Raw genomic sequence first — 13,734 nt, 5'->3', positions numbered from 1 at the left:
CTTCTTCACAGGGAAGATGGGACTGTTGGCTACACTAGCTGTACAGACTAAAATCCCCTGCTGGAGCAATCTCTCAATTATGGGATACACCCCTAAATCCACCTCTGGTTTTAAAGGGTACTGAGGGATTTATGGAACCTGTCTTCCCACCTTTAAGTTGATCATTACAGGAGCTACATTTGCCATTAAACCAGTGTCCTGTCCATCTTTGGTCCAGAGGGAACCCAGTATTTCAGATAACATCTCCTTTACCTGTGATGGACTTTACTCTAGAATGGTAGAGTGAAGCATTAACCTTTGTGGAGTGTCCAATATATCCCTTAACTCATGCGCAACTTTCTCTGGGATATCTAAAAATATACCATCAGGGGTACAATAAATGACACATCCCATTTTACACAAATCCCTTCCCAGAAGATTAGTATTAGCTGCCGCTGCCAGGAGAAAGGAATGCCTGGTATGCAATGGCCCGATAGTAACCTCTGCAGATTTGGTTAAAGGATAATGTTGCACTTTACCCATTACACCCATTGCTGGTACTGTCTTGATGGTCACCTGTAAATTGGATGGAGATTTTAACACTGAACTGGTCGTCCCTGTGTCTACAAGAAAAGTATGTTTAGTACCAGCTACATCAACCATCATTACAGGTTCTTCCCTAATACCCCCAGTTAACCTGACTGGCTGTAGACTACAGGTGTGACCTGACCCCTAGAGCTGACTGTCCTGCTCCAATAAAGCATTATCTGCCACTATGTGAGCAGGCGATTGCTGAAAATTTCCTGCATTCTGGGGATGGTTTGGAATTCCCTGGTTAAATGGTCCCTGTTTCCTTGCTTTACAGTCCTTGATTAAGTGTCCCCTCAGGTTGCAGTTATAACGCTTTCCTGGTGAGTATGGTTTGAAAGGTTGTTGTTGTGTGGATTGGGGAGTGTGGAAAGATAATGGCTGGGGATGTGGATATGGGGGTTGTGGCTGTGTGTGGAATGTGTTCTGAGGCAAGGTATGTTGATATGTGTTTTGTTGCCAAGTGTGATATGTGTGGTATGACTGTGTAATTTGTAACTGCGCAGGATGATGTGTATTGAAAACTTGTAGCTGCACAGGTGAGTAGGTGTCTGGTGGCTGTAAATGCATTGTTTCAAGAGCTTGAATGCTAACAGCCATTAGCTTCTCACTCTGTGTTTCACTCTTCTTGAGGATGTTTTTGTCATGTTCAATAGAAGTGTCTACCATAATTCCCCTCCACCCAGGATGTGATGTCTGAACCCTGGTCTTTAGATTGTGTTTAAGACCATCCATAAGTACCGTGATGACCATTTCCCTGTGGTTTGTGCTATCTTTTATGTCCTCTATCCCATTGTACTTGGTAACAGTCTGCAGCGCTCTGGTGAAATAATATTCTGCAGACTCACTCTCCTTCTGTTTAATTGTAAACATTTTACTCCAGTTAACTACCACTGGAAAATATACGGCTAATTGGGTGATTATGCGGGTTATGTTATCCTGATTACTTTCATCAGTTAAGGGACTATTTCCATCCAATACACAAGCCGTGGCAAACTTTTTCACGTCGGTATTGGGTGGAAGACATGCCTGTAATACCACTCGCCAATCTTTGTTTGTTGGCTCATGAGCATTACCTAAATGTTTTATAAATCTCTGGCACTTTGTCTACTCTTTTCTAGGGTCAGGGAAATCTGTCATTATGGAATGTAGCTCCGCTCTCGTCCAAGGACAATGCACTGCTACCTCCCTTGTAGGCACTACACCATTTGCATCCGGATTCCCATTGGGAACTGTTATTGTCCGGACTGGATGCATGCCTACCACACCATTACCTTTGGCCTTGGTACTTGGGGGGTTCAGTCTATTACTGCAGCGTATGATATTATTTACACCAGTTTCCGCTACTGTTTCTGCGGATGCACTTCTGCTACTACCATTGGTGAGGGCACTTCCTGTCCCTGCTGTGAAGGAACATTTAAGATTTGCACTGCATGATAAATGGCTGACATTACAATAGGTTCATCATCTGCTTCATGAACATTTTCCTTATAATTACTCAGGAGCGGGTACAAGTTACTTGTTACATTTTTACCATTTTTGGTATGGGCTGTATCTCCACCTCCGGTGTAGGTGCGCCTGCGCTACTTCCGGCAATGCTACCATGCCGTGCGTATGCATTCCCTTGTGGCACACACACAAGGCTATTGTGCATAGCGTGCACGCTCCCTTACGCTGTGCATGCGACGCTATTTTTCGCCGCGTGCACACCGCTACGCCACATGTTTCCCTCATGCTGCCACAGTTTCAAACAATCGTTATATTCTACTCTATTCTTCAGAGATTTCACCACACAAATGCTATCTCTAACATTGTTCAATATTTCCTCATGAAAACTGCCAATCTTCGGAAAAGGTTTTACACACTTTCTCGTCATCTTAATCCATACACTACAGTGCGCAGTTGCATATGCTCCATACTTAGTATGCATTACATGCCATGCCGACCGTGTCAGCTCTTCCACAAGCAGCGCATCATCCACCCTACCCAGCGACAGCCTGGCACCCATCTGGGAAAACGCTATGCACTTTTCGCTAGTATGTGGATTGGCAGATGAAATTTCATAAGCAGCGTCCACTCAACTTAACCTGCTGTGTACAACCCGCTAATCATTACAGTTAACCTACCCAACAAGTAGCACAATGCTGCCTATACAATATCCTGCCTTCAGGAAAGGGAACACAAAGTACCTCCTACCCCGCGGGAACACACAGTACCCCATAAAAAAAGAAAATCCCTCTTTGAGTACTTTCCACTGCTTGCCAGTGATTTCCTCCACCACAACAGTTCACATTCACAATCTGCCCTGACCGTGTGGTTCAATCACAATGCCCAAAGAACCTTACTGATCAATGAATTCTGCGATCACACTGAGAGCCGATTCACCTCTAGGGAACACAAAGTACCCCTATCAGTAGGAAACACACAGTACTCCTTTATGCAATACTCCTGCTTTTCTGTACCCCAGGAAACACACAGTACTCCTAGGTCCAGGGAACACTCAGTAACCCCAGTAAATAGGGAACACACAGTACCCCTATTCTTGCCATACATATATATCTATCATGCACCTTTTCTGCGCATGAAAAAATTTGAGCTTTTTCTCAGATATGGCAGTATGATTAAGAGACTTAAACAATGTAATCACGCTATCAATACAACAATGCAATCTTAAACAATTGGTATGAATACGTGGCAGCAATACTAGAAACATGTATACGCTATTGTGCGCCTAGTCGCATACACAATAATGCGACTGATGCACAAGAGTGCAGAAATAAAAATTACACTATTTTGTGACTAGTCGCATACACAATAATGCGACTAACACACAAAACATGGACAGACAATCCTTTCTCTCTTGTCCCCAGATTCCTAATCAACGCCCCTTTTAAGATCACACAATAAAGGACATCGATTCCACAACAATGAATGGTAGCAGGGTTTCGAACACAGTGCGTTCTTGCCTGCTTATGGCGCCTTCCACCCTTCTGTTGTGGAATCGAGGTACATTTGCTATCGTGCGAATCAGGGTGGCGTGATATCAGCTGCGAGCCTCCATCTATGAATACCTTAAAATTGCTAGAGAGAAATAATCATTGTCCAGACAATAATTGTGTTTCCAATGCACAAAAGTTCTTATTGTAATAAAAGAAAGTTACACGGTTTCATCTATCACAATGAACCGCAAAAGCAATGAAATACATAATACGATACAGCCCAATACATACGCGTGCACACCGGTCCATGCAAACAGTCATCAGTCCAGAAGTCTGTATTCATCCAAGAAAGAATGGCTGTAGACTAGGACCAGCATGCAAGCTTTATACCCTCCCAGGACAAAGAAACTAGATAACGAATTTCCATTGGGTCTTGCTCGTGGACATTCTGGAATGATGCAGGTCATTGGACAGTTCATATAGCATCACTAGGGGCATGTTCCAGTTCTTCAGTGTTGCTTTGTGTGGTTTTCCCACCGAAGAACTGGTTTAAACTAGTAGAAAAACACTACATACAGTTTCACCATTCTAACCACTATTTTCATATTGTTCATATCTTGCGAATGCATGATGCGATTTCCTTGCGGGTCAAACCCGGAAATCTGCAAACAAACAGTGCTTTAGAATGGTACCAAACATGATATGTTTACTAGCTTATGTACCTTAAATATCATATACATTACATTATACAACATGATTATTCACTAATATAACCTCTAATATTAAGCCTTTAATGTGGGGAACCTTTTTATAAGTTTTGGTATGTGTAAGTGTAAGGATATTGCGTGTAGTCGCTAATATGCGTGGTGCGTTTTATGTGTTTTTCTAAAGTTTGTTTTGCTACTGCATATTGTTGAAAGTCCAATCAAAACCTATACGCACATTGGATAAAACATATAAAATATACAAGATGCACAACGCACATTTGCGCTGTACATCAAAGCCTAAAGATAAGAATAAAACACTGATATGCACAACGCATACTAGCAGTAGTACACAATATTGTCACACTCACACATGCACGCACTTATAAAAAGGTTCCCTCACATTAAACTTAATATTAGAGGTTTTATTAGCAAATACTTATGTTGTGAAATGTAATGTATATGATATTTAAGGTACAGACACATAGTAGACATGTCCTGTTTGGTACCATTCTAAATCCCTGTTTATTCACAGATCTCCGGTTCTATCGGCAAGGAGATGGCATCATGCGTCCGCAAGTTATGAATTATAGGGAATTAGTGATTAGAATGTATACCTCTGTATGTAGTGTCTTTAGCTAGTTTAAACCAGTTCTTCGTCAGGAAAACCACACAAAGCAACTTCTGAGGAACTGGGACATACCCCTAGTGACACTGTATGAACTGACCTATGACCTGCATAGTACCAGAATGTCCAGGAGCAAGAACCAATGGAAATCTGTCAACTAGTTTCTTTGTTAGAGCTGAACTCTGTAAGGTATATAACCTGCATGCTGATTCTAGTGTACAGCCATTCTCCTTAGATGACCACAGGCTTCTAGATTGATGACTGTTTACTGGGACCAGTGCGCACGCATATGTATCAGCTTGTACCTTGTATTTACTTGCTTTTTGCGCTAATTGTCTAGATCACAGCGTGTTATACTTTTTCTTGAATAATATAACTTGTTGTGCTTTGGAACCACAATTGGATTGGAAAGCAATTATTTCTTAAGCGACTTGCAGCGCTGATAGTGACTAGCGACTGTTAGGATTCAATACTGTCCATATCAGTTGCACACCAAAAATCAAAACTGAGAAAAAAAAATTTTTTTGTTGGTGTCAAAAATAAAAACTCCAGTCTTTTAATAAAACTGCATGGACAAAGTAATAATAGCTCCTTTCCCTATCTCCTTTCACATTCACTTGGTGTGGTGGCAGGTAAGTTCAACAACAGTAGCTTTACTCCTGTCCTGGTATAAAACATAGTGGAGCAGGAGCAACCCAGTACTAGGGCTGCCAGTCATAGTACTTCTTCAACATCTACTAAAGGAGGTCAAGGGGAAAAAGGTGTAAAGGGTACCTCAAATTTAAACACTATTTCACATTCATAAAGAAAATATATAAACTCCCTAATGGTTGATATCTGCATTATACCTTAAAGACTTATCACAACTAAAACGTATCTAAAATAAACACATGAACAAAAGGAGTTGGAATCAAATAAATGTCAAATTTTATTTTTAAATAAGCCAATTGAAATACATTTTTCTGATTATTAATTATTGAATTAAGTATTAAAGTAACTTAAAGTTAGTATGTTGGCGAACAACAAAGAATGGACAACTACAACACACATACTGTATGCAGACCAAGCAACCCACTCGTTGATGTTCAACTCTCCAGAAAAGCCAGACGGGCTGTGTCATTTCCCTGTAGGGACAATTTGGCCTATATTTGAGTAAGGATAATGCACCCATCTAAATTATATAATGAATAAAAAGCACACTAATGTTCTTTCTGCCATAGCGAGGCAACTAAAGCCGCTGCCTGCCACCAAAACAAACTAAACAAACTCCACCAGCCCCCTGAACAAAGCCTCCACAAACAAACCAAAACCTTTGTCTGTTAAATGTACTCCATCAGGCCTAAACAAATATATGTCCTGAAACCGAATTGTGCTATGAACCACGACTCTGCCACCCACTGACAACAGAAACCGAGCCTCCGTGGCATTCACATTCCGCCTCGCCTCCTCCACCACCCCACCTGGTTTGCTGGAATGCCAATTATGGCGAGCAATTATCGCAGATTAAACCAAAGTACAAAAAGGCCATTCCTGATTAAATCATTCAAAATCGTGCACAATAGCCCCCCTGAGGTCCAAGGATGTTCGCTTCCCTAGATTATTGCCACCCAGATGCACAGTCAACACCTTAGGCCAACCTAGATATTGTTAATAAAGTTGTCTGCAACACAAAACATCAACCAGTCCCCAACATCCATATGCATACAACGGTCACAAACAAACATGAAAACAACAACAACAATGATGTTAGTGACAAACACAAGCATAGTGTTCATTGGAGCCTTATGAGCCACTACTGAGGGAGCGGACCTCGATGATGGCTGAGTAACTTCCAGCCAAACCTCGACATCCTTATACCCAAAATCTATGGCCAATTCCAATTGCTTCTTTCAGTATTCCTCATCATATTTATGCCACATGGGCCCTATATTAACGTGGGACATCCCATGAATCACGTGCAAGTAATTTAATACATTGGGGTGTTTCGACGGCCTAGTTTCCAAATAGCAAGCAAAAAATTTATACATCCCTGCGAGCCAATTAGTATAGCACTGAAAATGCCTCACTTCCTTTTAGCTGCAGCTAAAGTTCCCTTTTTGGATTTTGTCGTAAGTGCGAAGACATCTACATATTTCCTTTTAATAATACATTCTCGCACACCCCCGTGCAAACCACACAATATGGCCATGGTATCACAATGCACAACACCATCCTTATGCTGAGGATTAGCCTCTGAACTGCTAGACGAGTCTGGAATGGACTTATGCAACCTGTGGGACCTGCGCCGGGATTTGCATCTCGCTTGCTTAGCATGTCTAGACACAGCATCAGATGAAGAGGACGCATCATCAGAAGATGTGGAGGAGAAAGAACTAATTGCTTTAGCTAGAGCCACCCCTACTGTCAACTTACTTAAAGTCCCAGGTAAATCATTTCCCACTTGAGCCACTGTGCCAGCAAACTTGTCACCAGATTTCATGCTAACAACCACACCTGTAGAGAATGGTGATGTTTAAAGATGTAGGGTGGAAGCTATTGGTGCAATGGAGGGACCTGAAAAACCTGCAAACCTAAAGTGCACAAAAGCTGTCTCATCAAAGGGGCTAAAGATTACTACAACTGTGCACAGAACTGCAGAACCACTGGAGGCCCAGTCGCATTAGATGACTGTGCCATCAATAATGGTGTTAAAGCACCTGCCAAAGCCACCAATTAATTAGTGGCCACCAATGGATCTGGGGTTGGTGTCTCCGTATGTGGTGGAGCTATTAGCATTGAAGACACTTCTGGATTTGAGATAGGTGAGACATTTGGAGTCAATGGGACCTGCTGTGCTACAGGTGTAATAGTACCTAGTGAAAGCTGCTGGAAAAAAAATGCACCCACCTAACACATTGTACTAAAGGTGGGGAAGATGCATTTGCCAACAACACCGGCCCCCTTACAAATGCAACTCATTGAGAAACTAAAACTTTACTAACTGGCCTAAATAGGAGGTACAACGAGTGTCTGCCAGAAACAGTAAGCATGGTGGAGGTTCCTTGCAAGTTTGGGGCTGCATTTCAGAAAATGGATTTGGGAATTTGGTCAGGATTGATGGTTTCCTCAATGCTGAGAAAAACAGGCAGGTACTCCATCATGCAATATTTTCAGGGAGGCATCTGATTGGCTCCAAATGTATTCTGCAGCATAAAGTCATATGTAATGTCTTTCTTTCCAACTGACAGATCTTTAGAGATGTAAAGATCTCCTGGCAAAAAGGTTGTCAGCTCAAATGGCACCTGACACTATGACATCTCCTGTCTTAGTTTTTCCTGCATGTGCTGCTGTCTAAAAAAACTGACCTTTTCCACGAGACTAGTGATGATGATGAGTCAACTCAGTGCACTAGAGTGAAACATTATGACATCTGGTCAGGCTTTAAAAGAATTTTCTGCAATTATGGACACCTCTATCGTGACTCAATCTGATACACTAAGCATCAATAGAATGGTGGAAGATTATTTTAATGATAATGTACAAATCAACATGTCACACAGTTCTTTTGAATACTGGGAGGAAAGAAATGCAATTTAGATCCCCTTGTAAGACCTAGATTTGGCTTACTTAAGCTGCATACCCTATAGTGTGTTCTCAAAAAGAATGTTTAGAACAGCCGGGAACCTTATGAATGACTGATATAGGAGGCTACTTCTAACAAATGTGGAAAAACTGATGTTAATAAAAATGAACAACAAATTCTAATTGACCCTTGCTGCCAATTACAACAAGGTACAGTGACTACTGTAATGGTGGATTCCAATGGGGATGAGCTATTATTATTTGATGATGATATTAATAGTGATAAGGGTGATGATAAGAAAGGTAATGACATCTTCCAATTATTACCATGAAATAACAACACTGTTTGCTGCCTTAAGCCCAATGGTAGCTCAGTTTGTGGGGGCCCAAACAAGCTAACCACTTTAGTCACAAAAATGGCAGTCCCTGTTGCTGAAGTACTTGATTTGTTAAGCTGTGCATGTCTATTTTATTATACAATATAAAGGTGGTTGGGAGGGCCCTAGGACAATTCCATTTGTGCACTGATTTTCATTATGAATTTTGCCAAGATTGTGTGCATTTCACAGGCAGCATATATTACTGTACTTTACTGGGGCATTCATGTTCTCTTGCCATCCATCACAAGGTTCTCATCCTATAATTCATATAATTAATCATCATATAATCATCATATAATTAATAAATATTAACTTTGACTAGGCTGATACTCTGCCTTGAATCTCTTGTATTGTCCTGATGCCTGTGATTTGCTGTCAGTGTCCACTATGAAAATCACATTTTGAAAGCTTGTTTTTTAATAGTTGTTTCCATATCTCTGATTTGTTTTTTTATAGTTATTAGTACTGTTAGTAATCAATCATTCATTTAATGCATTCCTTGGCTTCCACTAACCACTCTACCTCCATTTGCCTATGCTGGCCTTGGGGCTCTGATCTAGTTCTTGATTAATGAAAACATTCCATAGGATCATATAGTCTATTAAACTGCCATTGTACTGCTACTATGTTTCATAGATGTGCTATATTCTTTTAAACTGCCATCTGTTGGTGCCACTGCTCTGCTACTTTCTTTAGCCAGCCAGCTCGCTGCAGCCTTTGGCCAGTATTGGTGAAATCAACACTATGAGCTGGGAGTTGGTCAGAAATGACTGGAAATTAATGTTATTGATGTTAATAAACTATGGGAGCAAAACAAAGTCTGAATTACATTATTCTAGCTGTTTTTATCAATTGAAAAGAAATCTAAACCCAAAACATTTGAGGGTTGTTTTGCTGCATCCTAAACACAATGAAGATTTAGACCCAAAACCAAAACATGGGGGTCCATACATATATCTATTTTATGTGAAACAGCATACTGTGTCTTGAATAAAGTTTTTTGAGAGAATCATCTATTACAAAAGATTAATCAATGATAGCTTTGTTATATGGAAAGAAAGTACTGGTGAATTTGACTATATGTTTAAATCTTTGAACCTTATTAAAGGTCCAATATTCTTTATGGCAACAATAGACAGTCAGCAAATGAATTTCCTTGTTGTGACAGTCAGGGACAGGTTTGGCCTATAACAGTTTCATAAGCCAACTCACAGGAACATCCTCCTTCTCTTATCAAGTCACCATAAAAATACTGTTCACTAAAAAGTGATCTGCCAACTTCAAAATTTATGAGGTTACATGCTCATAGGCAGAAAGGCAACTTGAGGAAACCAAAGCTTGCTTCCTTACCCATGGGAAAAAAACATTGTACTGTAGAGAAATACCTCACCAGGGCAAAAACATTGTTCAGCAATCCACATAAAGAAACATCATGTCAGGCAAATAAGAATTGCATGATCTTGGTTGTCTGGTTTTACATTGATTTGGAGATTGTACAAAAACCAGTCTAGAACCATTATCCTATTGTGACTACAGATCCTACTTTTTAAAAATTTGGGTCTAAACCACCAGTAGAAATATGGCTGAAATGGCTGTCCCTAAACAAGGAATGTTACAAATGCTTATGATGTACAGTACCACCTGCAGAGCACTATTGACTGGTAAATGTTTCTCACAGTGACACAATGACCGCAAACTCTATCTAATCCACAGGCTAACTTGTTCAGATGGTTCACATTATCTACTTTCTAACTGTTCCCTGTGGCCATACGTAGGTGGGGAAAACTACAGTACCCACACTTTTCATGGCAAGGCAGCAGTCATCAATTATACTTGCCTACATCAATGGCAAAGCAGATAAATGAGTGTCAAACCACTTTTTGGACATCAGGTTTCATACCTAAGAGTTCTTCTTGGGTTTTGTTTTATGGTTGTTCCATGTTTCATGTCTTTCATTTATATACTTTTTGGTACTTGTATTCCATTATGGATGCTTTTATTATGTTTTTTGTGTTCTGTTGTATTTTTTTATGTTTTAATAATATTGTTAATGTGTGTCTTTACTAGGACATCAGGGTGTCCTCAATTATGCTAGGAGGTGATCCACTGTTCAGCGCATTCCAGCGTGGAGCAACATTTCCGGTATGTATGACCCAGTATGGAGCATGAGCCAAAACTTCAGGTTTTTGCACTCCAATGTGGAATGTGCTTATAGATTATCAGAGGCTATAGTTATTTACAGTCTGCTAAATGTACCAATTGTGCCATTAGTTAAAAGTATACATTAAGGACATTTAGCAAATTTAATTAACTCAAGAGCTTTTGATAATGTCACTTTCTCTGATGTCCCTTTCTCACTGATACTTAATGATTAGTGTATCTGTCTCTGGAGTAGGAGTTTTGACAGAGGTCTTTTTTGTGACTAAAACATAGAAATTGCAGTCATGTCTTAGTTGTCAATCAGTGTGATCACCAGATTAACTCTTATGGGGACAGAAAGTTTGAAAGAGCGGACTCTCTTTTTTCAAACTAGGCTACCCCCAACTATTTAGGTTCTATGGTGGAGCTGGTAAATACAGTAGACTTACTTAAGTCCCTACCACCACCATATACATTCATTATTTTTTTTCATAACAGTGAACAACAGTGGCTACTGCAGTGAGTCCCCACCTGTTATGTGGCTAAAGTAATTTTTTTAGGGGTGTTGCTCCATTATTGTGGTGGAAGGCTCATCCTCCTTAGTCTGGGTATATATGCAGAAGACAAACCCCACTTTCCTCCTCAGCAAAGAAGTTTAATGAAAAAATAGGATAATGTGTACCTACCATAGGGGATCACAGATTAAGGTCCCCTTTTTTAAATACTAGACTAAACAAGCTAAACAAACCACAATTTACTTTCCTGATTAGTTTTTTTTGTTATTCAATTTTTGTCCATTAAATAATGTTTAAAACAATATCAAATGCAAATATAAATCTACTGTCAAATTTAAATGTACTTAAATTATTATTTAATGTAAAATGCTTTAAAACATTTTACACTGCTCATATCAGAGCTGTCAAAACATTCTTTGAGATCTACTATACATAAATATATCCCTGGAAGTTAAATACTATTGATTAACCATGTACAATAATGAAATAGCTATTATGCTTGTGAAGAAAAATAATCTTACCTTACACATGAAACAACAGAAAAGAATATGGTGATGAAATATGTAATGGAAAATAGCGGAATCACAGCATTTGTTGTGCTTCCAAATTCCTGCTGCCGAGATACTGATGAGAAATAGGATATCTGGTGCAGAATAAAAAAAAAACCAGGATGAGTGATTATATGATTTATAGGAAACAAGAAAATGTACGCTCGGTTTTAGGCACTCGCCAACCTTAGTGAGCAGATCATCTATATAAAACTTAACTTTTAATAATAATAATAATAAAAAATGCAATCTCAGGGAGAGTACATACAAAACGCAAACAGACACACAAATATAGTACTGAAAGGTACTTGTTATAAAAAACCTGGGACCAAGCATAAGGTCTCACTTGCTGAAAAAAAGCAATAACAGGTTTGTACATAATTGAAGAACTTATAGAATCACAGTGTGTGAGATTTTCAGTTTTACAATATGGTTAGAAAATAATTAACACCTAATAATGTTATTCAGGTAGTAGCCCAACATCTGGATTTTAATACCATGATAAAATTAGATCTCAATGTGGTGATCCAGTCCCAAATATATGGTGTTTAAAAGACAGGAAATTGGTTGGCACCAAATAATGATCATAGTATAAGAATACAAGTAGCAAATATTGTTGTAATATCAGACAAATGTTAATAATAATGTGTATGTCCTAAGGTGACAATAAATGCAAGTCAATTGTGTATGATTACGGATTGTGTAACCAGCCCCTCATAGTCAGCAGGAATACTCATTTAAAGATGAACAATCCCAGGTATAAATGTACACAATATATGTGAGTCTCCTGGTAATGAAGTAATTGTGATGCAATGAGTAAGAGAAAACTCTATATTGTGTCATAATAATATATCATAAGAAAATAGTTAGCAGCTACAGTACTGTTAAGGTGTCAATAAATAATATAGTGACAGGGAGTCCGTTATAGGGAGCCCTCTTCTAGAGATGGTAATTGGCTGCTATTTAACATTTGAAACAGTAAATGGTAAATTAGCGGATTATCGTCTCCCAGGGGGTTCAGATAGAAGAATGGACATAATACTTGCCTACTTTTGAAACAGCATTTCTGGGAGATTCTGAAAACACCACCTGTGAGAGCATGATAAAGTGGGTGTGTACTGCTACATCTGAGAGGTGTGTCATAATATTGTTATTTGTGACACTGCTGGCCGTACCGCACTGTAATATTTATACAAGTATTGTGATGCTTCCGGCTGTACTGCAGTGTACTATTCATACAAGTATTGTGACGCTGTAGGTTATACCGCAGTGTAATATTCATATAAGTATTGTGATGCTGTTGGTTATATGGCCATGTAATATCATACATGTATTGTGATGCTGTAGGACATACCGCAGTGTAATATTCATAAAAGTATTGTGACACTGTAGGTCATACCGCAGTGTAATATTGTCTATTTGTGTAGATGAAAAACATTATTGCTATAGTTTATTAAACTGCCATCCTGTCTGCCACTGCAATACCATTCTCTTTCCTAGATGTGCCATGTTGGTAATTGAACTGTCACAGCCACTGAAGTCTTCAACATGCAATTGCTGAATGTTGAAAATATCCAGAAATTTTTATGGCCACAAACAGAATCTCCCATCTGCCTCTTTTTAAAAAAAAAAATGCGGAACCACCACCAAAGAGCTCAACTGGGGCAAGGACTGATGAGAATGATTAAAATATTTTTTGTAAATGCCTCCCCTCCACACTCATAAATTTGCTTTGGAATCCAAAACTTAAATA

General features: G+C 39.3%; 1 protein-coding gene across 1 annotated transcript in view; it reads right to left on the bottom strand.

Moving 5' to 3' along the window:
• The window catches only part of LOC148475030 (patched domain-containing protein 3-like), a 189,155-nt gene that overhangs the window by 56,568 nt on the left and 118,853 nt on the right, over positions 1-13,734 (bottom strand). Inside the window, exon 2 of the mRNA XM_088457829.1 lies at positions 11,955-12,076. Coding sequence (XP_088313955.1) covers positions 11,955-12,076 — 122 coding nt within the window. The remainder of the gene's footprint in view (positions 1-11,954; positions 12,077-13,734) is intronic.

This window comes from Taudactylus pleione, unplaced genomic scaffold, assembly GCF_031769625.1.
Source record: "Taudactylus pleione unplaced genomic scaffold, aTauple2 ptg000788l, whole genome shotgun sequence".
In the NCBI taxonomy this organism is placed as follows: Eukaryota; Metazoa; Chordata; class Amphibia; order Anura; family Myobatrachidae; genus Taudactylus; species Taudactylus pleione.
The sequence above is the reverse complement of the archived record's forward strand: the minus strand, read 5'-3'. Positions and strand labels throughout refer to the sequence as shown.